The sequence below is a fragment of the Salmo salar genome, chromosome ssa16 (genome assembly GCF_905237065.1).
Source record: "Salmo salar chromosome ssa16, Ssal_v3.1, whole genome shotgun sequence".
Taxonomy (NCBI): domain Eukaryota; kingdom Metazoa; phylum Chordata; class Actinopteri; order Salmoniformes; family Salmonidae; genus Salmo; species Salmo salar.
In genome coordinates, this window is record NC_059457.1 from 18,849,080 (window position 1) to 18,874,709 (window position 25,630).

Below are 25,630 nucleotides of genomic sequence, written 5' to 3' on the forward strand. Positions count from 1 at the left end.
TCTGCCCCTGAACAAGGCAGTTAACCCACTGTTCTTTGGCCGTTATAGTAAATAAGAATGTATTCCTAACTGACTTGCCTGGTTAAATAAAATAAATGTAACGTTACCTTTTTCAGCGCGACATGTGAGCATTGAAAAATGTGTGACTGTCCACGGGGAGCTTTCTGCAATTTATTTCTGTTGAAGTGCTTGTGAATGTAGATTACTGGATCTTTCACTGCCATTTAATGGACAGACAAATGTAACAAGCCATTATTTTATTTTTCAAATACAGTTGGACTATATTAAATGTTATGGTGGGAATGTTATGGTGGGAACCAATGAGATAGCGACGCGCTTAGACGTACAGTTGAGTTTAGAGAAACATTTTAGTGTCATCTAAAACGTAGCCGAACTCTACAGATTGCGCATTAAAGTGTCATAACTTCTTTCGTCTCTTCTTGGTCTCTGAATTCTCCGTTTCTAGTGTTCCGTTTCTCATTAAAACTTTAGATCTTTGCAAAATGTTATATGTATTTATAAATGCATCATGAAGCCTATGTTTTAAAGGCAAAGTAATATAGAAATAGGATGTCTTTATATTATGCTGTTCTTGTGATAATATCTTTTGGAGCATTTCAACAACCATACCTCAAACCACAGGGCCTTTAATTTATTGTCATGGTTTTCTGTCATGATATATAAAAAGTATATGTTCAAAATAAGGCTGATTAAAGCGAAGTCCTCAGCCTGGGTGTAAGCTGAAGAACTAAGGGAAAATGTGTCAGGTTCACAAACTTCATTGATCTAAAACTCTACTTATAGTCATGTTTTTGTATTAACAAAATTGTAAATAATGGAATTTAATCATGTCTTTCAATGTCCACTTAAGTGGAAGTGCAAAATGTAAAGACGCCATTTGATCATAGATGGAACTGAGTTTTAAAGTTCTTGGGTCAAATGGAATGTTTGTTCTAATCCACTCAATCCAAAACCCTACAATGGTTTTAACAGTACTGTGCAGTCCTAACTCAAGAGCTCGCGAATGTAAAGTTAAATTAATCTCACTTCACAATGCTGCTGTAGTAGTGAGTAATACAAGACGTATGTATAGGAACCCAACCTTATTGCACAAAGCCTGCAATGACAGGTCAGCCAATTGAAACAAGCACATGAACGAGGACTAAGCACTTACCCAATTCTCATTTTCCCACATAGCATGATTATTGCTTTCCCATTCTGAAAATGGTTCAAATCCCAATTATCCTGCAGTGTGCACTCATGCGTTTCTACTTGTGCTTAACCAGGAATGGGCAACTCCAGTCCTCTGGGGCCAGAGTGGTGTGTCACTTTCTCATTTACATTTTAGTCATTTAGCAGACGCTCTTATCCAGAGCGACTTACAGTAGTGAATGCATACATTTCATTTCATGCATTTTTTTTTTTTACTGCCCCCCCCGTGGGAATCGAACCCACGCGTTGCACACACCATGCTGGCGTTGCAAACACCATGCTCTACCAACTGAGCCACAGGGAATGCTCGTTTAACACAGCTGATTAAACGAATTGCATTCTAAACTGAAGATCATGATTAGCGGATTATTGGAGTCAGGTGCGTTAACTGGGGCATAATTGTGACACCAATCCAGCCCTTGAGTTGCCCATCCATGTTCTAGACAGCAACACCACTAGGAAACACTGCTTTTTGTGTACTTTTTTTATTTTATTATTAAGCGATATTACAAATGCCTAGACTCCTCTTGGTGTCTTGAAATTCATTCCGACAGTTGGCTGGGTGACTTGCAGGTTCGACAAACTGCCAAAGTCCTGGAGGAAGGAGGAAGATAAAATCAAATTTCACCATCAAGTTACCACCAGAATACACCACAGGTTAATGCTAACAATGTAAATGGCAGAAGACTGGTCTTGTAACGCCGAGTAGTTTCACCCTGAAGTTAAGACTGGGGAGGACGTGGAAGATATTTTAAAGATGCAGGGTTTGACAGGTCCTGGTATTCCAACAAACACGGGCAAATCTGTCATGGTTCCTGTACTATCAATGACTATGGCAACAATCATGCCATTGCCACATTTTATACAGGGTTAAAACCAAGGTGTCATCTTCACGCTGGACTTACCAGTAGCTTGAGCATCTCCTTGGTGTCTGGGTCGACCTCGATTATCTCCTGGTCGAGAGCAGACACCTGGAAACAAAAACAAAGATTTAGTTACTGCGCTAATGGCATGTCGGCGCTGTCCACCAAACAATGTATTAACAGTGTGCATATTAAACAGGCAACACTGCCACATGACACCAATTCAACAGCGCATACAGCAGTTACTGGTTGCCTGGGGCAAGATTTGCGGTCTTAACACATTTTTTAAAAAGATATAGGGTTTGACAGGAACAGGTATTCCAACAAACATGGGAAAAGCTTTCAAGATCACTATTCCTGAACTATTAATGACTATGGCAACAGTCATGCCATAGTCACTTTCGATACAGGGCAAATCAAAGAGAATTTCAGATTGATTCCAAAGGTATCACATCCCAGACTGAAGATTCCCAATGGCAGCAACGCAAGGCGATTGTTGATGACTAAAAGCAGTTTATGAGAATGCATCTTATGCATCTAGGCAAAGTAGAAGCATGCATAGTTATCAGGGCTTGACATTAACGCAGTGCTACAAATTGGTTAGGATTCTCCTCTATTCAATACTAGCCATGTCATTCTGACAAAGTTAAAAAAATATATTCTTAGAATAGCGTAATTGACAAGTAATTCCAATGCTGTCAAGAAGTGAATACAATATTTTAACCTTACAAATAGATTAACATCTTAGTTAGCTACCTCGCCCACCTTAGCCATTTGATCCCTGGTTCATTGAATGAGGGAATTATTTTATGAAAACATAAAACGTATTTGGTTATAATTGTAATGTTTCAGGGTGGCCAACCCTCCTCCAGGAGATTCCAGAACTATTGGGTGCGCAGGCTGTTTTAAAATGGCCCTGCTCGAACACACATTGTTCAGCAGGAGATACTGTACAGGAGATACTGTACAATATATTGGATCAGAGACCAGCAGCCTTCCATTGTCAATACCAGTGATAATGAATGAATGTTACGCTGAACACAAATATAAACGCAACATGTAACGTGTTGGTCCCATGTTTCATAACCCAGAAATTTTTCATACGCACAAAAGCTTATTTCTCTCAAATTTTGGGCACAAATTTGGTTACATCCCAGTTTGAGAGCATTTCTCCTTTGCCAAGACAATCCATCCACCTGACAGGTGGTAGAATATCAAGAAGCTGATTAAACAGCATGATCATTACACAGGTGCACCTTCCCTGTGGCTCAGTTGGTAGAGCATGGTGTGTGCAACGCCAGGGTTGTGTGTTCGATTCCCACGGGGGGCCAGTTAAAAAATAAATAAAAAAATGCATGAAATTAAATGTATGCATTCACTACTGCAAGTCGCTCTGGATAAGAGCGTCTGCTAAATGACTAAAATGTAAATCTAAAAAATTGGATAATAAAAGGCCACTAAAATATGCAGTTTTGTCACAGCACAATGCCACAGATGTGCAATTGGCATGCTGACTGCAGGAATGTCCACCAGAGCTTTTGCCAGAGAATTGAATGTTGACTTCTCTACCATAAGCCGCCTCCAACGTTGTTATAGAGTATTTGGTAGTATGTCCAACCTGCCTCAGAACCGCAGACCACGTGCATGGTGTTGTGTGTGCGAGAGGTTTGCTGATGTCGATGTTGTGAACAGAGTGCCCCATGGTGGCGTTGAGGTTATGGGCAGGCATAAGCGACGGACAACGAACACAATTGCATTTTAATTGATGGCAATTTGAATGCACAGAGGTACCGTGATGAGATCCTGAGGCCCATTGTTGTACCATTCATCCGCCGCCATTACCTCATGTTTCAGCAAGATAATGCACAACCCCATGTCGTAAGGATCTGTATACAATTCCTGGAAGCTGAAAATGTCCCAGTTCTTCCATGGCCTGCATACTCATCAGACATGTCACCCATTGCGCATGTTTGGGATGCTCTGGACCGACGTGTACGACAGTATGTTTCAGTTCCCGCCAATATACAGCAACTTCACACAGCCATTGAAGAGGAGTGGGACAACATTCCACAGGCCACAATCAACAGCCTGATCGACTCTATGCGAAGGAGATGTCGCACTGCACAAGACAAATAGTGGTCACACCAGATACTGACTGGTTTTCTGATGTTTGAGTTTGCCTCTACAGCTAGCAAAGAGACATTGTCAGCCTCTACTCATGAGATTCTCACAGGCACACGACTGATGGCCCCATTACCATGGTAACCTTAAAGGGGCAGTTGAAAATGTGTCTGATATTTTGGCTAAAAGTTCACAGAATATTAAATTCAGCAATATACCACATTATTTCTTACTAGTAATACATTTCTTGTTTTAGAAACATTGCTAAGCAATTTCATGTTTTTGGGGGGGTGGTGGTGTAATATTGGCATAAAAATATATTTTGGCTGGTAAAAACGGTGGTTGGTAGATGTTTGTAAATCTAAAGTTGAAAGTTATTTTTAGGCCCTGTGTGGGTGGGGGGGGCACACTTACTTCTGGGACGTAGTTGTCCCTCCTCTCCCTCTCCTCCTCCTGGAGCTTGATGGAGATGCCTCTGACGGGGCCCCTCTGGATGCGCTTCATGAGATGGGTCACATACCTGAGTGCACAATCAAGAATCCAGTTGATTCACATTCAACTTCACAATTGTCACAGCATTCGATCACACCATAGGTTCAAGCTTTTAAAAAATTGCAAGATCACTAAAAACTAGCCTAACATGAGAACGAGGTTTCACACAAGTTTAGATTGTTGCGGATGTGGAAGATGTTTGAAAGATACAGGGTTTGACAGGAACAGGTATGCCAACAAACACGGGAAAAGCTTTCAAAAATCACTGTTCCTGTACTATCAATGACTATGGCAACAGTCATGCCATAATCACTTTCGATACAGGGTTTTAAGTGGCGAACTAGCAATAATTAGCTAGGTCAGGGATATGATAGAATTAATGAGTCTGTCCATCCAAGCCAGTGCAGCAGACTGGCTGTGATTCTCCCATGCTATTACAAGTAGTGTTGAACTCCAACCTGACTGAACTGCAGCATAGTCAATATTAATTAAATGAACAAATGTAATGGATGAGCTACTTCAGGGTTGACCAATATGTTTTATGTTGACAAACTCAAATTCAATCCATAGGCAACACCAGCCACAAAACACAGCATAGACTAGCTTCTTTTAGAATCCGAGAGTGAAATACTTACTCGTCTCCATCATGGAGGCTCAGCATTACCGAACAGTCCTATTACAAGTCCTATGAACAAACTTTACCCGTCGTCTGCTGATTTTGTCCCCATTTCAGGGGTAATCAGACAAAATATACACAGGGAATCATCATCAACCCAACCTTCAGTACACTGGTCTGTTTATCGGTTCTTCACATGCGACAAACACTTGCACAATATGGCCGAGACGAACCGAACATTGTCCCACACAATCAGCTGGCAAATTTCACACAGTTCCAACAGATGGAGAGGAAACGTGCTTAGGTCAATTACGTTAAGCTTACTTTCGGCTATCATTTCCATATTGTGCATCAAGTGCAATGCGTCAGGAGATTGAAAAAACAAGCGACAAAACCTACAGGCGCCGCAAAAAGTCAGATACACTTCTGTGGATACCCCATCTCCACCTCCTACCGTCAAAAAGACCAACAGCACAGACAACCGGTAAAGTAAGTGTAAAGATAATTGTATTCAACATTCTGGCTTGTAGAGACTCCTGCGTCTTTTTCAGGCAGACTTCTTCCAGACTGAATATCAATGGGGTAACCGTGGAAACGGTCTGACTTTCAAGCAATGTCTAAACATGAGTCATTCAGCGCAACAAATTGAAAGGGGAAGAGCAGTGTAAAATAATTTGATGACATGTTATGCAACTCAGTGGTGTTGGTGTCATGATGACAGTATGGGGTATATCTTGTCCAATGTGATAGTGCCTCATCCCATAGCATCCATAAAGATCTCAGTACAAAGGGGAAACCCCTAAACAATCCACCTTAACCTGTTAGGGATAGGGTGCAGTATTTTCACGGCCGGATAAAAAACGTACCCGATTTAATCTGGTTACTACTCCTGCCCAGAAACTAGAATATGCATATAATTAGTAGATTTGGATAGAAAACACTCTAAAGTTTCTAAAACTGTTTGAATGGTGTCTGTGAGTATAACAGAACTCATATGGCAGGCCAAAACCTGAGAAGATTCTATACAGGAAGTGCCCTGTCTGACAATTTGTTCTCCTACTAGGGCATCTCTATCAAAAATACAGCATCTCTGCTGTAACGTGACATTTTCTAAGGCTTCCATTGGCTCTAGGAAGGCGCCAGAAAGTGGAATGAGAGGTCTGCAGTCTCTGGGCGAAAAACAGCAGGGGTTTTTGTGAGTGGTCCTTCTGAGGACAATGACACTGGCGCACGCGTGCACGAGACGACTATTATCGCTATTTTACGAGAAAAATCGCATAAAAATTTATTTTAAACAGCGTTTGACATGCTTCGAAGTACGGTAATGGAATATTTTGAAAAAATCTTTTCACGAAACCTGCCGGCGCGTCACCCTTTGGATAGTTACCTGAACGCATGAACAAAACGAAGCTATTTGAATATAACTATGGATTATTTCGAACCAAAACAACATTTGTTGTTGAAATAGAAGTCCTGGGAGTGCATTCTGACAAACAACAGCAAAGGTAATCCAATTTTTCTTATAGTAAATCTGAGTTTGGTGAGGGCCAAATTTGGTGGGTGTCAAATTAGCTAGCCGTGATGGCCGGGCTATGTACTCAGAATATTGCATAATGTGCTTTCGCCGAAAAGCTATTTTAAAATCTGACATAGCGATTGCATAAAGGAGTTCTGTATCTATAATTCTTAAAATAATTGTTATGTATTGTGTGAACGTTTATCGTGAGTAATGTAGTAAATTCACCGGAAGTTTGCGGTGGGTATGCTAGTTCTGAACATCACATGCTAATGTAAAAAGCTGGTTTTTGATATAAATATGAACTTGATTGAACAAAACATGCATGTATTGTATAACATAATGTCCTAGGAGTGTCATCTGATGAAGATCATCAAAGGTTAGTGCTGCATTTAGCTGTGGTTTTGGTTTTTGTGACATATATGCTAGCTTTGAAAATGGCTGTATGATTATTTTTGGGAGGGTACTCTCCTGACATAATCTAATGTTTTGCTTTCGCTGTGAAGCCTTTTTGAAATCGGACAGTGTGGTTAGATTAACGAGAGTCTTATCTTTAAAATGGTGTAAAATAGTCATATGTTTGAGAAATTGAAGTTATAGCATTTTTTAGGTGTTTGTATTTCGCGCCACGCTATACTATTGGATATTGGTGAGGCGTTCTGCTAACAGGTTAATCATCTTTATGTACATGCCACCCCATCTCATTCACATATACAAAATGCCCACTTACCCACAAACACTACCATGGTGTGATCAAATTACAAGTTATGGTCCTCCTTTTAAAAGACTGCATACAGCCAAATCTGAGTTCTTTAAAGTCACTGCTCTAAAGACTGAATCTGTTCAAAGGCCAGTGGTGCCACCAAGATAAATGGTTGAGAAACACTGCTCACTTGGTCCCCTCCTATGCTCTACTCAGAGACCATATGTCTAAAGAAAGACTCACCCAGCTATCTTGTTGCGCAGCTTCTTGCTGGGGATGATTGCGATCTCCTCGCACACCCTCTTGTTGGTGTGGAAGTCATTTCCCAGCCTGGTGTAGTACTTCTCAATGATGACCCGGGCGGCCTTTTTCACCGTCTTAGTCCTGACTCGTCCCTGTTGTAAAGTTGTGCAAATTACTTTCAGTTTCCCGAATGATCAGAATGGCCCAAATTCTCCACATTTAAAATGTCAGAACCAAGGGTCAGTTGGGGTTGAGGACCCATCAAACACGGGAAAGGCTCTTATTTCACGTTTCCTGCACTATCAATGACCTGGCCACTTCCTATACAGGGTTTAATGTAAGAAATTAAAGTACAGAAGCTGCTGAAATTGTAGGTTTCAGTATTCCCACGGCTGACATGCAACCTACATTTGGCTCTACTAACCAGAATTGCACAAACGTAACTAGCTAGCCCAATACCGTTACTACTTGTAACGTTACTAGTTATCTGGGTTGCAACTTTGTGTAGACTGGCTAACAAGCGAGGTACCTGGCTAGTAAATGGAAGTCATGACTAGTTACACCAGTGATTAATCATAACTAGCAAGCCAGTACTGTACATGGGTAAATAACTACCGGCAGCTAGACCCCTAGTTAAGGTTAACTAGGATGATTTAGCAATAAGGTACCGTTAGTTAGCCAACTAGCCAGTTATGCTTATCAGTATCTCGAATGAAATTCAATTCCCTACACACAGCTTAAACATAGGTGCAACAACACCAAACACACAGCGGATGATTGTGCAACATTGAAGGCACTGCCAGTTCTCTCTACTGATTATAATCTAATCAAGACATGGAGAACGAGGTTGTTCATGGACAGCCAAATGCCAGCGTACTGCTTCTTCTGTTAGACTCTCGGGGAACACTCTACATAAAATTGTTCATAAAAACTGCCAGGAACGGCATTCCAACTCAATATGTCAATGTGATTGAGTAATACATCCAACATTTTACTATTACAGACCTAAATATCATTACGGTTGGTTAAAAAGCGCCGATTACGATAGATTTAGCGGGGTTGTAAATGTTTGAGTACCCACCATATTGAATCGGGTTAGTTGAAGAGGGCAAACAAATTCTTGAGCACAAGTTTAATAAGAGGGCATGCGGAACTTGCAAACCAAGGCAAAAATGTTTTGCTGGCCCCTACTGGTGGAGGAATTCGTGAAACAATTATCAAATTTAGGAAGGATTACTATTCCCAAACTTTTTACATATATAGGATTATGAATTCAAATGAAAAAAGTGAGCTGTGTCCAGCAGTGTACATAAAGGTATTGTCCAAAATAATAAAGTGAAGAGCTACAAAACACACTTTAGGCTACTTTATAATAATGCTTGAAAACAGATACATTTGGTTTCCCCTGTTGAGTGTCAGTCAGTCCGGTCCATCTTCAAATAGTGCAAAAATATTGCACATCTCACATTGTACAGTCTGAGTATTAACATGAGAACCAAATTCAAGTTTCATTGTTCCTTATGCTGATTCTGTCTGTGGCTGATATTGATTCTTATGGAATCATTCTGCCATCTTTGGTTCTCATTCAGGTGATGTCACACCATCATAAGTTCAGTGAAAAGCAAGAGCTGCACACGCCAAAAAGTTAGTAGAGGTGCTGACTAACAGTGAGTAAACTGTAGGCTTTATGAATAAAGACAATCACACACTTTGTATATACATACACGTTTCAATGACACATGCACAAGTTCAGTGAAAAGCCTTTCTGGCAAACTCCAAACATGTAAGCTTCCAGTAATTTATTGGGTAAACCAACGTTTCGGCATCACACTGCTGGAGATGCCGTGAAGGCGGCACTGTGATGCGAAACTTTGGTGGTTTAGCCAATAAATTGCTGGGAGCTTATAGTGTGCAACTATTTATTTTTTATATCCTACACATCATAAGTTAACACTATTCTATTGTACAGTGTATAGAAGTAAAAGGGATGACAATGTTCCCATGTTCATATTCAGACACCTTTTTATACCTCCAGTTCATTAAAATGTTTTGGAGATATGGTTACAAAGGGCTGCACATTTCACACAATGCAACATGGTCACCCCTCATCAACCATGGTCCTGGAGCACTATTTATTTATTTTTTATTTCACCTTTATTTAACCAGGTAGGCAACTTGAGAACAAGTTCTCATTTACAAGTGCGACCTGGCCAAGATAAAGCAAAGCCGTTTGACACATACAACAACAGAGTTACACATGGAGTAAAACAAACCTACAGTCAATAATATAGTAGAAAAATAAGTCTATATACAAAGTGAGCAAATGAGGTGAGATAAGGGAGGTAAAGGCAGAAAAGGCCATGGTGGCGAAGTAAATACAATATAGCAAGTAAAAAACTGGAATGGTAGATTTGCAGTGGAAGAAAGTGCAAAGTAGAAATATAAATAATGGGGTGCAAAGGAGCATAATAAATAAATAAATACAGTAGGGGAAGAGGTAGTTGTTTGGGCTAAATTATAGATGGGCTATGTACAGGTGCAGTAATCTGTGTGCTGCTTTGACTGCTGGTGCTTAAAGCTAGTGATGGAGATAAGTGTTTCCAGTTTCAGAGATTTTTGTAGTTCGTTCCAGTCATTGGCAGCAGAGAACTGGAAGGAGAGGCGGCCAAAGGAGGAATTGGCTTTGGGGGTGACCAGAGAGATATACCTGCTGGAGTGCGTGCTACAGGTGGGTGCTGCTATGGTGACCAGCGAGCTGAGATAAGGGGGAACTTTATCTAGCAGGGTCTTGTAGATGACCTGGAGCCAGTGGTTTTGGCAACGAGTATGAAGCGAGGGCCAGCCAACGAGAGCGTACAGGTCGCAGTGGTGGGTAGTATATGGGGCTTTGGTGACAAAACGGATGACACTGTGATAGACTGCATCCAATTTATTGAGTAGGGTATTGGAGGCTATTTTGTAAATGACGTCGCCGAAGTCGAGGATTGGTAGGATGGTCTGTTTTACGAGGGTATGTTTGGCAGCATGAGTGAAAGATGCTTTGTTGCGATATAGGAAGCCAATTCTAGATTTCATTTTGGATTGGAGATGTTTGATGCGAGTCTGGAAGGAGAGTTTACAGTCTAACCAGACACCTAGGTATTTGTATTTGTCCACATATTCTAAGTCAGAACCGTCCAGAGTAGTGATGCTGGATGGGCGGGCAGGTGCAGGCAGCGATCGGTTGAATAGCATGCATTTAGTTTTACTTGTATTTAAGAGCAGTTGGAGGTCACGGAAGGAGAGTTGTACAGCATTGAAGCTCGTCTGGAGGGTAGTTAACACAGTATCCAAAGAAGGGCCAGAAGTATACAGAATGGTGTCGTCTGCGTAGAGGTGGATCAGAGACTCACCAGCAGCAAGAGCGACATCATTGATGTTTACAGAGAAGAGAGTCGGTCCAAGAATTGAACCCTGTGGCACCCCCATAGAGACCGCCAGAGGCCAGAACAACAGGCTCTCCGATTTGACACACTGAACTTTATCAGAGAAGTAGTTGGTGAACCAGGCGGGGTAATCATTTGAGAAACCAAGGCTATTGAGTCTGTCGATGAGGGTTTGGTGATTGACAGAGTCGAAAGCCTTGGCCAGGTCAATGAATACGGCTGCACAGTATTGTTTCTTATCGATGGTGGTTAAGGTATCGTTTAGGACCTTGAGCGTGGCTGAGGTGCACCCATGACCAGCTCTGAAACCAGATTGCATAGCGGAGAAGGTGCGGTGGGATTCAAATGGTCGGTAATCTGTTTGTTGACTTGGCTTTCGAAGACTTTAGAAAGGCAGGGTAGGATAGATATAGGTCTGTAGCAGTTTGGGTCTAGAGTGTCACCCCCTTTGAAGAGGGGGATGACCGCAGCTGCTTTCCAATCTTTGGGAATTTCAGACGACATGAAAGAGAGGTTGAACAGGCTAGTAATAGGGGTTGCAATATTTTTGGCAGATAATTTTAGAAAGGGTCCAGATTGTCTAGCCCGGCTGATTTGTAGGGGTCCAGATTTTGCATATCTTTCAGAACATCAGCTGACTGGATTTGGGAGAAGGGGAAATGGGGAAGGCTTGGGCGAGTTGCTGTGGGGGGTGCAGTGCTGTTGACCGGGGTAGGGGTAGCCAGGTGGAAAGCATGGCCAGCCGTAGAAAAATGCTTATTGAAATACTCAATTATAGTGGATTTATCGGTGGTGACAGAGTTTCCTATCCTCAGTGCAGTGGACAGCTGGGAGGAGGTGCTCTTATTCTCCATGGACTTTACAGTGTCCCAGAACGTTTTTGAGTTTGTGTTGCAGGAAGTAAATTTCTGCTTGAAAAAGCTAGCCTTTGCTTTTCTAACTGCCGGTGTATATTAGTTTCTAACTTCCCTGAAAAGTTGCATATCACGGGGGCTGTTTGATGCTAATGCACAACGCCACAGGATGTTTTTGTGTTGGTTATAAGGGCAGTCAGGTCTGGAGAGAACCAAGGGCTATATCTGTTCCTGGTTATACATTTTTTGAATGGGGCATGCTTATTTAAGATGGTAAGGAAGGCATTTAAAAAAAATAACCAGGCATCCTCTACTGAAGGGATGAGGTCAATATCCTTCCAGGATACCAGGGCGATTAGAAAGGCCTGCTCGCTGAAGTGTTTCAGGGAGCGTTTGACAGTGATGAGTGGAAGTTGTTTGACCGCTGACTATTACGGATGCAGGCAATGAGGCAGTGATCGCTGAGATCTTGGTTGAAAACAGCAGAGGTGTATTTAGAGGGCAAGTTGGTTAGGATGATATCTATGAGGGTGCCCGTGTTTACGGCTTTGGGGTGGTACCTGGTAGGTTCATTGATAATTTTTGTGAGATTGAGGGCATCAAGCTTAGATTGTAGGGTGGCCGGGGTGTTAAGCATGTCCCAGTTTAGGTCACCTAGCAGCACGAGCTCTGAAGATGGACGGGGGGCAATCAGAAAAATAAAAGATAAAACTATAGGGTGCAGGCTTTAGCTCTAACCTACTGAAACAATTGATTCAACTAATGAACTGCTCATCAAATGAAACTTGAACAAAGTGCATTTGAGCATCCCAATAGACAATGAAAAAGTTCATTAAAATGAATCAGACTACCCAATCTTGTGTATTTCTAGGACAGCAAGAAGTCCACAGCACAAGGACAGAAACACAGTGCCAAGAGTAAAGGTTAAGAGAGATTTTTATTTTACATAAAAAAATGGGTGCAAACTTGAGTTATTTGAAGTAGTGTAGTGAAATTTGGAAAGGTCCCATGACACGTTTCACTTGAGGCCTCTGGGAAGTAGGCATAATAAGACCTTCCAAACCCTTTTTTCTTTCTCCCCCCCCAAAAAAGGAATTCAAAAACCTGAAGAAAAAAACAAAAAACAAGAGGGGGTTTTTCAGGATAGGAGCCCTTAAATAGGTTGGTTAAAGCATTCAAATACATTTTGAAGTAACATTCATGTTTCAACACAATAATATTCACAATACAATTTTAAGACTTGATTCTTATATTCATAGCTTCGAAACCATTACCAGAGAACACGAGACATAAGCTCTCATAGCACTGTACAAGTTTGCGTTCCACAGCTTTGAAGAGGGTGAAAAGAAAACCAGGCTGAGAAAATAGACTCCAATTTGAACATAAAAACAAAATCAACTTCACATAATTTACTATTAAAAATAATCAGTACAATATTGCAGTCTTGTCTCTAACCACTGGAGGTCTACAGTATATAAGCAACTCTGAAAGTAATGTCAGGAAGTCTTCACTTGAGCAGTATTTGCAGCTTGCGCCCTACACAGTTCTGTAGACAAATGCAAGCAACCGTTGATAAATGGTCCCTCAAACACTGAGAAATTGCAGAGATCATCTGGAATGACAGTAAAAAAAAAATGGTCATTGAGGCCCTGGTGGGCCTTGCTCATTTAAGCAGGACAGTATTATTTAAAAGTACACAAAGTATACCAATACAATAACTTTGTGCTTAAAACCAACGACAAGACCTCAGGTTGAATTAAATCTACCCCTTTATGCAGTATGCAGAAGGCATGAGGAGGATACAATCGGCCAAAGCCATCTGACTCCGTGTCATCTTGTGGTTGCTGATGGAGGGTAAAAAGCCATGCCCCCTCTGCATCATCTAGATAATTTAGAGGACTTTTCATACGTACATGTTACACAAAAGTTGGCAAAAAATATTGATAGTGGTTTCCTTAGTAAAAAAAACAACAATAACAAGAAAACAGGGATGATAAAACAATAACTTTGGTGGTTGGGATCAAGCAAAACAAGCAGGTCTAGAATACTTAATGAAAGAAGCAAATCATCTGTAATCATAAGCAATATTACTATAGTAGAAGCCTCATGTCACCTAAATGCGCCAAAGCAAAATAATAATATTTCACTATACAAATTCTGAGATGGTATGGTTGTCACACAAGCATAACATGGCAAATTATTATTTTGAACGGTTTTTCAAAATCACTTGCAATGATCCAGCTAACCCACCGAATGGGTCTAAAATGACACCATTTTAAGAGCAGAGAATAGGGCTCATGTCTACAACACGCTAACATTTCAGCGCCCTTGGCACCAGAGGAAGGCTAGAGGTCAACAAGCTGGCACTGGGGAGCAAAGACAGAGAGAGAGAGCAAAAAGGAGAAAGGGAATGAGAATGTGCATGTGTGTGGTGAGAGAGACAGAAATGGCTTTTCGCTGAGGTATAAATCTAATTCATAGATTATCCTGATACAGTGAGTGACATCTCAAACAAACCCTGCCATTGGAGGGGGTTATGTTAACATGTCATGGAGCAATGGGAATGTAAGGCTTCAAAATGACCCACAGTGGGATCAGACGGCTGTATGGGCAAATACAGAAATATATACTGCCACCAGGGGCGTGTGGAAGTCAGTGGAAGTCCTCTGTCCTTTCAAGAAACCCTAGTCAGCACCTCCATGCTGCACCAGCCTCATAGCAAGTCAAAAGTCCTGGTACAAACACTGTCCTTTCTCCCTGTCCTTTAAGTTATCACTAATTACATATGACTGGACAGGTGAAAGCCATGAGGGAAAAGCCATCCCTTTCACCTGTCAAATCATTACTGATCTAGCCATAGGAGGCTGGTGGGAGGAGCTATAGGAGGACAAGCTCATTGTAATGGCTGGAATGGAATACATGGAACGGAGTGAAACATGCTGTCTCCATATGTTTGACGCTGTCACATATATTCCAGCCCTTAACAATGAGCCCATCCTCCTATAGGACCTCCCACCAGCCTCCTCTGGTTAGATCAGTAATTACTTCAAGGAAGGGAGGAAGTCACCAACAAAGAGTTGAATGAGGGAGAAAGGGCGAGAGATACATGACAACAGCCTAAGCCTGGACTTTTACTCACTTCACAATTAGCCTGCTGTGGTCAGCATTGATGTCTAAAAGAGCCTAAATGACATGTGGGTGAATCAATCAATCCATGTATAAAAACATTGCTCATACGCACATAATTTAGTCCGACAATGGCATGAGTAAATCCTGACATTCCACTCTTTGACTAAGACTTGTCCAATATCTTCCCATTCAAGTACTTTTGAAATAACTTAAATCCACACACAGCACACAAACTCTGCTTTGTTACTCAAAAATATACGGAGCATTTGTTTGTCCATCCCTAAAAAGGCAGCTAGGGAGTGGACATGCCAAAGATAAATGCGTCATCATAGCAAAGACAAAAGTCCTCCTGCACACCAGGGGGCATCACTCAGTGTTAACTTGGGAGCCTGCCAAAAGACAATATAGTAAAAATAATTAACACTGTGCTTGGGTTTCACGCCTGTGTGTCTGTGTACAAGGGAGTTATTCAATAGAAGCATATAAGGAAATTGACAATTCCTCCAGCCTTGCCTCAAGGCCACGAGTTCTTTCCACCATTTCCATAACACACAAATTAAACAGTGGATAGTACCTAGATCACGTGTCAAACTCATTCCACGGAGGGCCGAGCGTCTGCTGGTTTTTGCTCCTCCCTGTACTTGATTGATGAAATAAGGTCACTAATTAATAACGAACTCCCCTCATCTGGTTGCCTAGGGCTTAATTGAAAGGAACAACTAAAAACCAGCAGACACAAGTCCCTCCACGGAATGAGTTTGACACCCCTGATCTAGATGGTAGAGAACGAGACCGGCATCCTAACTACATTCAACAGTAGGTGCAGAAGAAGTAGTGCACTCAATCACTGTTTAAATACCTTCCCCCACCAAAAAGCAAGGTCATTACATTTTGTAAAATTACAGTACATCATACATTTTTTGTTCACATTAACAAAACAATAAATCGAAACAGACAAGATAACCCTTCAGGAGTCAACACTGGTGTTTAACAAGTGGGTTGAATATCATTCTCAAGTTTAGCATTTCACAACCTCAAATGTTTTGACTGCAGAGGCCATTCACTTCCTTTCACTCCGATGACATTACATAGAACAAAAAGGAGGTTCCTATATTTTAAATATTCAAAATCTGCTTTCTCAACCATGTCTGCACTAATATTGATTTAAAGTGAGAGACACCACAGTATCATCTCCCAAAATGCGACCATTTCCACAGGCTAAATAGTGACCACGTTTACATGCGCACAGTATTCCGGACAGTAGATCATATCCTGCTTAAGGTCTTATTGGGGATAAGCTGTTTACATGCACCTTCGAAATCCTGTCCATGGGTATAAACAGAATATTAGTCATTTCAGTTAATATGGGTTAAATGGAAAAGTAACTGAAATATGGACACTGACTGTAGGCTATAACCCCTCACATGTAGCATAATATAATATTAACTCCTGCAGAATTATGGATTTCTTGCAGTACAAATGATACAACAAATTATAATTGTGTCTCGGGAACAGGAGTGGACAAATATGACTTTCTATCAGCATCTCTTGAGAAAATGCTTCGGCGATTGTAATGTGTTTTCTTTGACACCATTATGCAAGCAGACAGTATTTCAACCACATAAAATATGCACCCAAGAAGAACTGAAGTCTTATCAGAAATGTTTCATAGTTCTCAGCTTTTCATTTCCTTAAAACCGGTCAAAATGATGACATTGGTCCTGAGCAAAATGTCCAATCTTCACACTGTTTTGGAGTTATTGCGTTTTCTCCCGGTCCCTAAAAGAAACAGAAAACTTTACTGGTGTTAACTAGATTACAAATGCAGCAGTCAAAGCTGCTGAGGGGAGGACGGCTCATAATAATGGCTGAAACGGAGCGAATGGAATGGCATCAAACCATGTGTTTGACACCATTCCACTTATACCGCTCCAGTCATGACCACGAGCCCATCCTCCCCAATTAAGGTGCCACCAACCTACTGAGTAATGCATTCATTCTATCGATGTAAGACATTCTGGTGAGCACTACTTTAGTCTTCTGGGACAACAAGTTATGACAGAAGAAAAGATGCATGTATTTAACTATAGTTGACAAAGAAATGGCCTACCAAATGTCCGAAATGATACGACCTACCAAATGTCAGAAATAAGCAGAAGTGTCTAAATTAGGGGTGAAAGTAGCCAGTATGCTATACAGTCCAGTACGGAGTATCAGCAAAATAATTTATTATGGAATTATGGTGGATCGAACAGCGCCGATAGCCTTCTCTTTGGAGTGATTTGTTTGACAGATGAAAACATCACAGCACCATAGACTGTACAACACCAATGATATGCGCAACTGAGCCTGTGCAGACTGCGAAAACAGTGATGAGATGTTTACATGCCACAGTATCCCGTCTAAGATCAGCATATCTCAGGCATCTTATCCTGGTTTCACATAACCGGGACTCAAAACTTTTCGGGTTATTGTAAACGGAATCATGGCTGTGTATGTAAATATCTTCAAACGTATTTCCTAACGCCCACATGGCCAGACAGTATTTCAAGGGCCAAAGAAGGCTCAGGGAAATAAATGATAAAAAATATATTTGTTAATTTCATGAAATAAACAGTGATTTATTAGACACAGTGATGATTTAAAAATTAAATTGTAAAGACTGCATGGGGGGCTTTAAGTCCAGGTCTTGAAGGTCCACACCGCAGCACTGCAGATTTTTTTTGTTCTAGCCCCGCACTAACAGACATGATTCAAATACTTAAAGGCCCAGTGCAGTCAAAAACATGATTCTCCTGTGTTTTTATATACATTTCCACACTATGAGGTTGGAATAATACTGTGAAATTATGAAAATGATAACACCTGTTTTGGTGGGATGGAGTTCCAAACCACTCTGCCAATAACAGCTCGTTTACAGTTATCCCCTCCCCACTCAGATCACTCCCCGATAGTCCTAGCAACAAAAAAAAATGGCTTGAAAAATTGCTCTTTGTTAAGAAAGTCTTTCATTTTGACCATTTAAATTTAAAACAATCACAGTAAGGTACTTAATTGTTACCCAGAACTAATTTGATATGGAGATAAAAAAAAAAAAATGCTGCATTGAAGCTTTAACTAATCACAAAAGCCTGTGATTGGTTGACTCGGTTGTGTTAGGGCAGGGCTAGAACATAAATGTGCAACACCAGATGGTACCCCAGGATTGGAGTTGAGAAAGAACGCTCTATAGGAATCAGACTAGTCAACATGCATGTCTTCTTATTGGCTGGTATGTTGTTGCAGTGACCAGACACCTATCCTGATAGGCTCTAATGAGAAGTGGTCTGATTAAGGCATTCCATGTTAAGGCCAGAAGAGGGAGCAGTAGCATCTAAATCAATGAGAGAGCTAAGTCTGTTCTCCTTATCCAAGATTCTGTATACAGACAGACTGGCGGTAGAAGCTGCCCCGAAGTACACATCTGGGATCAGTTCATTCTATCCCAATCCTAGCCTTAAATATTAAGAGGTAAAAAAGCTAAACTGACCTTAGATCAGCATTTGGAAGCAACTTTTCCTTCATCCACACAGACAAATCTAAGTGTTTGTGGATAACAGGGACCCATTTATGGGTACGTGCAATGTTAACTAAAGCAATGCAACTCGTAACTGATCTATTGTCGATATATTGTCTCCCCCGAAAATGAACAATAGACCAAGGCCTAAAGTTGAAAAGGAGCGAGTGGGTTACAAGCAATGATGTGCATTTGCTATAATGAACAGTGCATCAAACACAGGGATCTAGAATTCAAATCATTTTCAGAAATAAATCCCAACCGGGTAACATAATTGGTCCTCGTTCCACACACATCCCTTTGGTCACTCACCAACTGCTGTCTTACATTTTTCTTGCTTATCGTTCTAATTAGCACTTCTAGTAGTTTTTAATACAAATATGGAGGCACCAGGCAAATGTAGTAACTGACTTGTGAGGTGAATAGTACAAGCAGGTTTTTTTCCCTGGCAACAATGCATTAGGAACGTGCTTGTCTTTCGCTGTTCCCTCCTTCTCTTTCTGCTTTGACTACTTATGCCCAATCCCAAATAAACCCTTAGATGTAAAAGAACTGGATGTGTGTTGAGCAATGTGGTGGACACTTCACCTAGCCAAACAGAAGCAAAAGTGGAACTATTAACATATTGCTTACACCTGTCACATCTTTGCAGATCTATGAGGGGACATGAAGCGGTGTCTAGGCTTGGAGCAAGAGGTTACTTTAGGACTTTGTAGTATTTTTTATAAATGGCCGATTCTATGCCAGGAAAATATTTTGGGTAACTCGGATTGTTATGGAAATTCTCATATAGAAACTTCATTGCTTTTTTATTTTAGATAATCATGATGTAAGTAGCAATTTTGGGCCCTTTTTAGACCTATACATGTACGTGAACCGTACACGACACAGACAACATCTTGGTGTCATTATACTCCTTATAGTGTGCTCTAACATAATGGAGTATGTCTAGATTCTGAAATACAATTTTTGATTTTGCTCATTTTAGGACATTGTTTGAAACAATATACTCTACAAGTAAATCACATTTCCAGAGTAGGCTCTCCGCAAATGTTTAAGTTATGATACATTTTATAAGCACCACCAACAGTGAATGGGAAAATGGATTCAAAAGGGAACTCCCTCTGCTGGTGATTTGCTAAATGTGCAATTCTAAAGGAGGGATGTGATTGGTTAATGACCTATAATGTCAACTTCTATATATAAAATGAGTCATACTGTATCTTCCAAAGTACCAGAAAACCACTTTCATTATGATAAAAAAAAAAAAGAGATACAAATGTAAAAAGCATGTCAAACATTCTTCCTTCCAATGAACTTTCTATGTGAGAATTGCAAGAACAATTTGATACTCCCAAAATATTTTCAGGCTGTCCTGATGTAGAATTGCCCTAATATCTCCTACACTTCCAAGACAGTCAAACAGGGCTAAGTGGGAGGGGCTGTGTGGCATATGAATCAATGAACCATTAGGACACATTCATACATCCACACCCATGTACAGACATAAATATGCATGAACAAAAAGCAAACAATTTGGGACAGCTTAAGACCAGCTTTTACTGGGGATGTGAGAGGGTTTGGTGAATGGGGAGAGAGAAAGCGCGAGAGAGAGACATGAGACACAAAAAATATGGGGTCTATAGACTGCAAGACTAGTCTCCTCACTCCCTCAAAGAGAGGGAGGGATATTTGACTTTGATCTCCACTTGAGAAAAATAAAATAAAAAAAACAGAGGAAGATTAAGAGATGTTCTCCAGTATCCAGAGGGAGGGTCAGTGGTCAAATAATCAAAGAAAGGTCTCTGTGGCGAAGGTCATTCAGTAGGTCCGGGTCATTAAGAATCGCATATCTCTCGTAATAAAAAGTCTCTCTCCCAACTACAACTGGAAATGTCCCTTAATTAGTTTCCTTAAAACCAAACCCGCTCAGTGACATCGGACAGAGTAGCAGGAGCTCATTTCTGTCGTGGAGTGTTCTTCTTCCGTTTTCGCTTGAAGAAGCAACAGCACCTGAGGAGAAAGGAATGAGAAGAGGGAGAAAAGGACAGACAGTTACTTGGAAATCTACACTGAGTATACCAAACAGTAGGAACACCTAAGGAATTGAGGCTGTGCCCTCAGAACATCCTCAATTCGTCAGGGCACAGACTACAGGTGTCGAAAGCGTTCCACAGTGATGCTGGCCCATGTTGACACTAATGTTTCCCACAGTTGTCAAGTTGGCTGGATGTCCTTTGGGTGGTGGACCATTCGTGATACACACGGGAAACTGTTGAGCATGAAAAACCCAGCAGCTTTGCAGTTCTTGACAAAAACCAGTGCGCTTGGCACCTACTACCATACCCCGTTCAAAGGCACTTACTGTAAATATTTTGTCTTGCCCATTCACCCTCTGAATGGCACACATACACAATTCATGTCTCAAGGCTTAAAAATAATTATTTAACATGTCTCCTCCCAATCATCTACACTGATTGAAGTGGATTTAACAAGTGACTACCATAGCTTTCACCTGGATTCACCTGGTCAGTCGGTCATGGAAAGAACAGGTGTTCTTAATGTTCGGTATACTCCATGTGTATCTCTCACTATTATCCCTTAAGACTCATGTTGCACTCAACTCAACTTAAAATATTAAAAATGTCAGCTTGTAAACAAACCCAACAGTGACACGTACGGGTTAAAGGGGTAATAAAGAACGGACGTTGAACATTTAACAGGTATAAGAATGAGTGTGAGTGTGACGGTGAAGAAGAAAGCAAACATTCAATGGGGAGGGAATACACCCAGACTCTGTATGCTACCCAGCTGGCCCAAAAACATTTCTGTCATGTTCTGCAATTAGATTGTACAAGGACGCAGGTTAATAACTGTAGAACCAACGTTCTAGTTCTTTGCGTGCCCTGTACAAACACAATTCGCAAATCCGTTCTTGACAGAAAACAAAATCTTTGTGTGGCCCAGGCGTTGTCTTTCCAGTTCACTCAACAAACTCTCAAAAGCTTTACATTTGAGCTACATAACCATCCTTCAGCTCCTCTCAGTAGTGTGAAAAGGATATTAAAATCACATCATGTGAGAGGCCTAAAACCCAATATGAAAGTAACATAGTTATTTGTTTAATGGAAGGGGTGAAGCCAAGAAAGCAACACAGTGCTGGATATGTTGTCTGGTGCTAGTCTGGTCCACTCCCTTTTGAATGGCTGATGTGCATGGGAGCGGAGACTCACCACAGGTTGAGCAATTTCACGCAGCTACAGAGAGTGTGAGGAGAAAAGACATATTAATACTGTACAGAGAGAGAAAGAGAGGGACAACAACTCAAGATAGTCCTTCTGAAATGTAGAACTGCATGCACATACATACACACAGGCAAGAGACAAAACTGTGTCTGGGCAATGGAGGAAAGGACAATCATAGGGAATAATCAGAATAGGGATATCATCTGTAAATCTACTAGATGACATTGAATGTGAAGTTAGTTAATAAGTATCGTATACCTATTTTGAAATGATGATTGAACAGGTAGAACAGATTCTTACTAAACAAGGGGATTTTTATTTTGATATTTTTTGTTTTAGCTAGTTGGTATATTTTCAGAACATTTTAAGAAAATAATTCAGATAATCTTAATAACTTTTCCCCTCATATTGTAATTGAAACTGTAACGGAAACAAATTTGGATTTGTTGCAGATGATCAGTTTATCAGGAGATCCCCCATCAAAACCCCATCCGGTCCCAACAGGTTCTAGCCACAAGAGACAACTTGTTAGGACTTTATCCTGGCTCAAGCAGTTTGACTTCTTGGATCCAATCCTCTTTGACTGAGCTTCAAACTGGTTGGGATTGGACAGTCAGTCAATCTCATGGATTGAGCAAAAGTCATAGTAAAGAAATGACCCCAATGACCACTTGCTGTTGTAAATTGTCTTCCAACACAAATAATAACAAAGTGCTACTGAAAGAGACAGAGAGAGAGCCAGCTAGCTGCGACAGAGCGACAGAGCGAGAGCCAGCTAGCTGCGACAGAGCGAGCGAGAGCCAGCTAGCTGCGACAGAGCGACAGCCAGCTAGCTGCGACAGAGCGAGAGCCAGCTAGCTGCGACAGAGCGAGAGCCAGCTAGCTACGACAGAGAGAGAGCCAGCTAGCTACGACAGAGAGAGAGCCAGCTAGCTACGACAGAGAGAGAGCCAGCTAGCTACGACAGAGAGAGAGCCAGCTAGCTACGACAGAGAGAGAGCCAGCTAGCTACGACAGAGAGAGAGCCAGCTAGCTACGACAGAGAGAGAGCCAGCTAGCTACGACAGAGAGAGAGCCAGCTAGCTACGACAGAGAGAGAGCCAGCTAGCTACGACAGAGAGAGAGCCAGCTAGCTACGACAGAGAGAGAGCCAGCTAGCTACGACAGAGAGAGAGCCAGCTAGCTACGACAGAGAGAGAGCCAGCTAGCTACGACAGAGAGAGAGCCAGCTAGCTACGACAGAGAGAGAGCCAGCTAGCTACGACAGAGAGAGAGCCAGCTAGCTACGACAGAGAGAGAGCCAGCTAGCTACGACAGAGTGAGAGCCAGCTAGCTACGACAGAGCGACAGAGAGAGAGCCAGCTAGCTACGACAGAGCGACAGAGCGAGAGCTAGCTACGACAGAAGACGAAGCACCAGATACATACTTGGCCTCTTCCACCACCTCCACCTCGGCCTGCGCTGTGATAGGTGCGTTGGAATGGGCCGTCATTGGGTCGTCTGCATTCAGGTCCCCATTGGTGGAGGTTACCACCTGAGGCACATGGGGGGGAAAGGTCATATCTGTCAAGCCAAAATAAGGATTATTCTGCTAGGAGGATTAAAAACAGAAAAATACAACATTGACATCTCCATCATAAGGTCAACCAAACACTGACATGATCATAATATAGCCCAAAGTGTCATGATTACATTAAGTGCCTTGCTCAAGGGCACATAAACAAATGTTTCACTTAGTCGGCTAGGGGATTCGAACCAGCGACCTTTGGATTACTGGCCAAACGCTCTTAACCGTTAGGCTACTTGCCGCATTTTGTGACAACTTAACACTGTCACAACATAAAACTGTTTCTCACATATGCACACTAGCTTGCAGTAGGCCTAGCCAACTATCTCAACAACAACGTGTCAAGTTAGCGTTAAGCGGGTTGTCATAAGCTGTTACGATGACATCAGCTGTAATAAATGCTTATGGTATCTCTCCCGCTCGGTCACGCCCATGACAGTAGTATGTAGGCCCTCACCACAGAAACATCAACTAAAGTGAAGTTACCAATCTCCCTCCATACAGTTTAGCCATTGCCAGACATCCATGTGTGGCGCCATTTACCCATCTTATTAGCCTTTACCTCTACCCCTTTACTACCGGTCTCCCTTAATGGGAAAGGTTCTTGTTCGAGTGTGACTGAACGTGTTTGTCTGATGGGCCTTGTGAACCTGTCTCTCCCTGTCTGCCTCCTCCTCAGACAGAGTGTCTGCTTGCTGCTGTGTATGAGGCTGTCTCTCCTCTCTTGCTGCTAAACAGAAACACAACACGGACAGCCTCCGCTGTTGATCATCATAACAGCGTCACATACACATATACAGTACAACATTTTATCTTAAGCGTGGTGAAGGTGGTGCAAGCAATGTGGCGAGGGCCCCACCTAACGATTCAATAAGAAGTTTCTGCCATATTGCTTTCATCTACTATGTCCCTTCTGATCTGTGGGCTAGAGGGCTATCAAGGACATAGGGCAGGTTTTTTGGTTTGAAAGGCAGCCAGTGTACAGGTAGTTAACATTCGGGTCTCTCCGTTGTTGGTTGGTGTATACCTGCACAGAGCCCCCATGCCTGTCTGCAGCCAGGTGGGAGCTGCTCAGGTAGGAGGAATTTGTCTGCCGGTGGGGCTGCGCATCCCATGCTCCTCTGCGGTCTGATGCTGCCATCTGGTTGGTTGATTAGGGAGGCAGATGTGGACGTGGGTGGGCCGAGAGTGAGTGAGAGAGAGAGGAAGGCGCCGACAGGCCATGCAGCACAGAAAAAAAGCAAAAAAAAAGCAAAGGTGAGACGTATTCATGGCTTTGCCACGCGTGTAAGTAATTGAGAACAATCAGGTCAACAAAAAAAAGCTAAGCGTGAAAAGGCAAAAACAATAGCTTTAAAATTAGATACATTTGAGTATTTAAAGAAAAACGTTTTTAGCCAGTTAAGAGAAACCCTGTATGCATGTTAGACATCGTCATCTTTTTTTATTTCCTTATTTTATAACCCTGGTTTCTTCTCTAAGAGACTTGCGTTGTTTCTTTGACCTGAATCCTGGCTATATTGATTGAGAAGTCTGGACCAGGCAGGCTCTGCTTTGTCCCCCTGTAATTCTTTCATCACCGTTCCCTTGGACAGGACAGGTTGTACATGACAGAACATTGAGGGATTAGCTGCTAATGGAGTTGTTGCAGGAGTTTTGGCAGGTGACTTACGCAGTCTGGGAGCTTTCAACTGGAAAACACTGTGTTCATTTCAGACTGGCTGGCATCTCCTGTCTCACAGGGCTGAAGCCCTGGCTCAGTAAAATGACTCACCTGATGGGGTGATCTAGGTCGACCTCCTCAAAACCAAGGACGTTTCCTTTCTCTCCCTCTCATTTCTCTCCCTCTCTCATTCAAGTCTACTCTGCCTTCTTCACCTTCCATCTCTTTCCGCTTTCTCCCTCCACCTAAATCCCCCCTCCATATCAATTCCTTCTCACCCTCCCTCTGTCTCTCCATCTCACAATCTCTGTCTGGCACATACTGTAGCACGAATGGTGGCACAGGTGGAGCACTGATTAGAGATTAGTCTGGGCCTCCTGGGCGCAACGCAGTCATAGGTCAATCAAGTAGCACCACTCAAGCTG

General features: G+C 41.9%; 2 protein-coding genes and 2 non-coding genes across 5 annotated transcripts in view; all 4 read right to left on the reverse strand.

Moving 5' to 3' along the window:
• Positions 1-1,681: 1,681 nt before the first annotated feature.
• On the reverse strand, positions 1,682-8,947 carry LOC106573332 (40S ribosomal protein S17). Its single transcript, XM_014148292.2, has 5 exons — positions 8,848-8,947; positions 7,767-7,918; positions 4,611-4,716; positions 2,118-2,183; positions 1,682-1,806 (listed from the first exon to the last, which is right to left on the reverse strand). Exons 1-5 carry the CDS (start codon positions 8,848-8,850, stop codon positions 1,729-1,731), a joined length of 405 nt encoding a protein of 134 aa, XP_014003767.1. The 5' UTR covers positions 8,851-8,947; the 3' UTR covers positions 1,682-1,728.
• LOC123727934 (small nucleolar RNA SNORA71) lies at positions 2,359-2,487 on the reverse strand. The gene has a single exon (XR_006759896.1). It is a non-coding gene; the product is annotated as a small nucleolar RNA SNORA71 (small nucleolar RNA).
• LOC123727933 (small nucleolar RNA SNORA71) lies at positions 4,885-5,014 on the reverse strand. The gene has a single exon (XR_006759895.1). It is a non-coding gene; the product is annotated as a small nucleolar RNA SNORA71 (small nucleolar RNA).
• Positions 8,948-12,963: 4,016 nt separating the features above from the next.
• LOC106573333 (casein kinase I) overlaps positions 12,964-25,630 on the reverse strand; it is a 64,740-nt gene continuing 52,073 nt past the window's right edge. The window contains exons 11-14 of one of the 2 annotated variants that reach the window (XM_014148293.2): positions 24,570-24,683; positions 23,403-23,509; positions 21,964-21,987; positions 12,964-20,743 (exon numbers count right to left, since the gene is read on the reverse strand). In XM_014148293.2, the coding sequence (XP_014003768.1) occupies positions 20,689-20,743; positions 21,964-21,987; positions 23,403-23,509; positions 24,570-24,683 (300 nt within the window). In that variant the 3' untranslated portion in view covers positions 12,964-20,688. The remainder of the gene's footprint in view (positions 20,744-21,963; positions 21,988-23,402; positions 23,510-24,569; positions 24,684-25,630) is intronic. The other variant, XM_014148294.2, reaches the window with a different exon arrangement.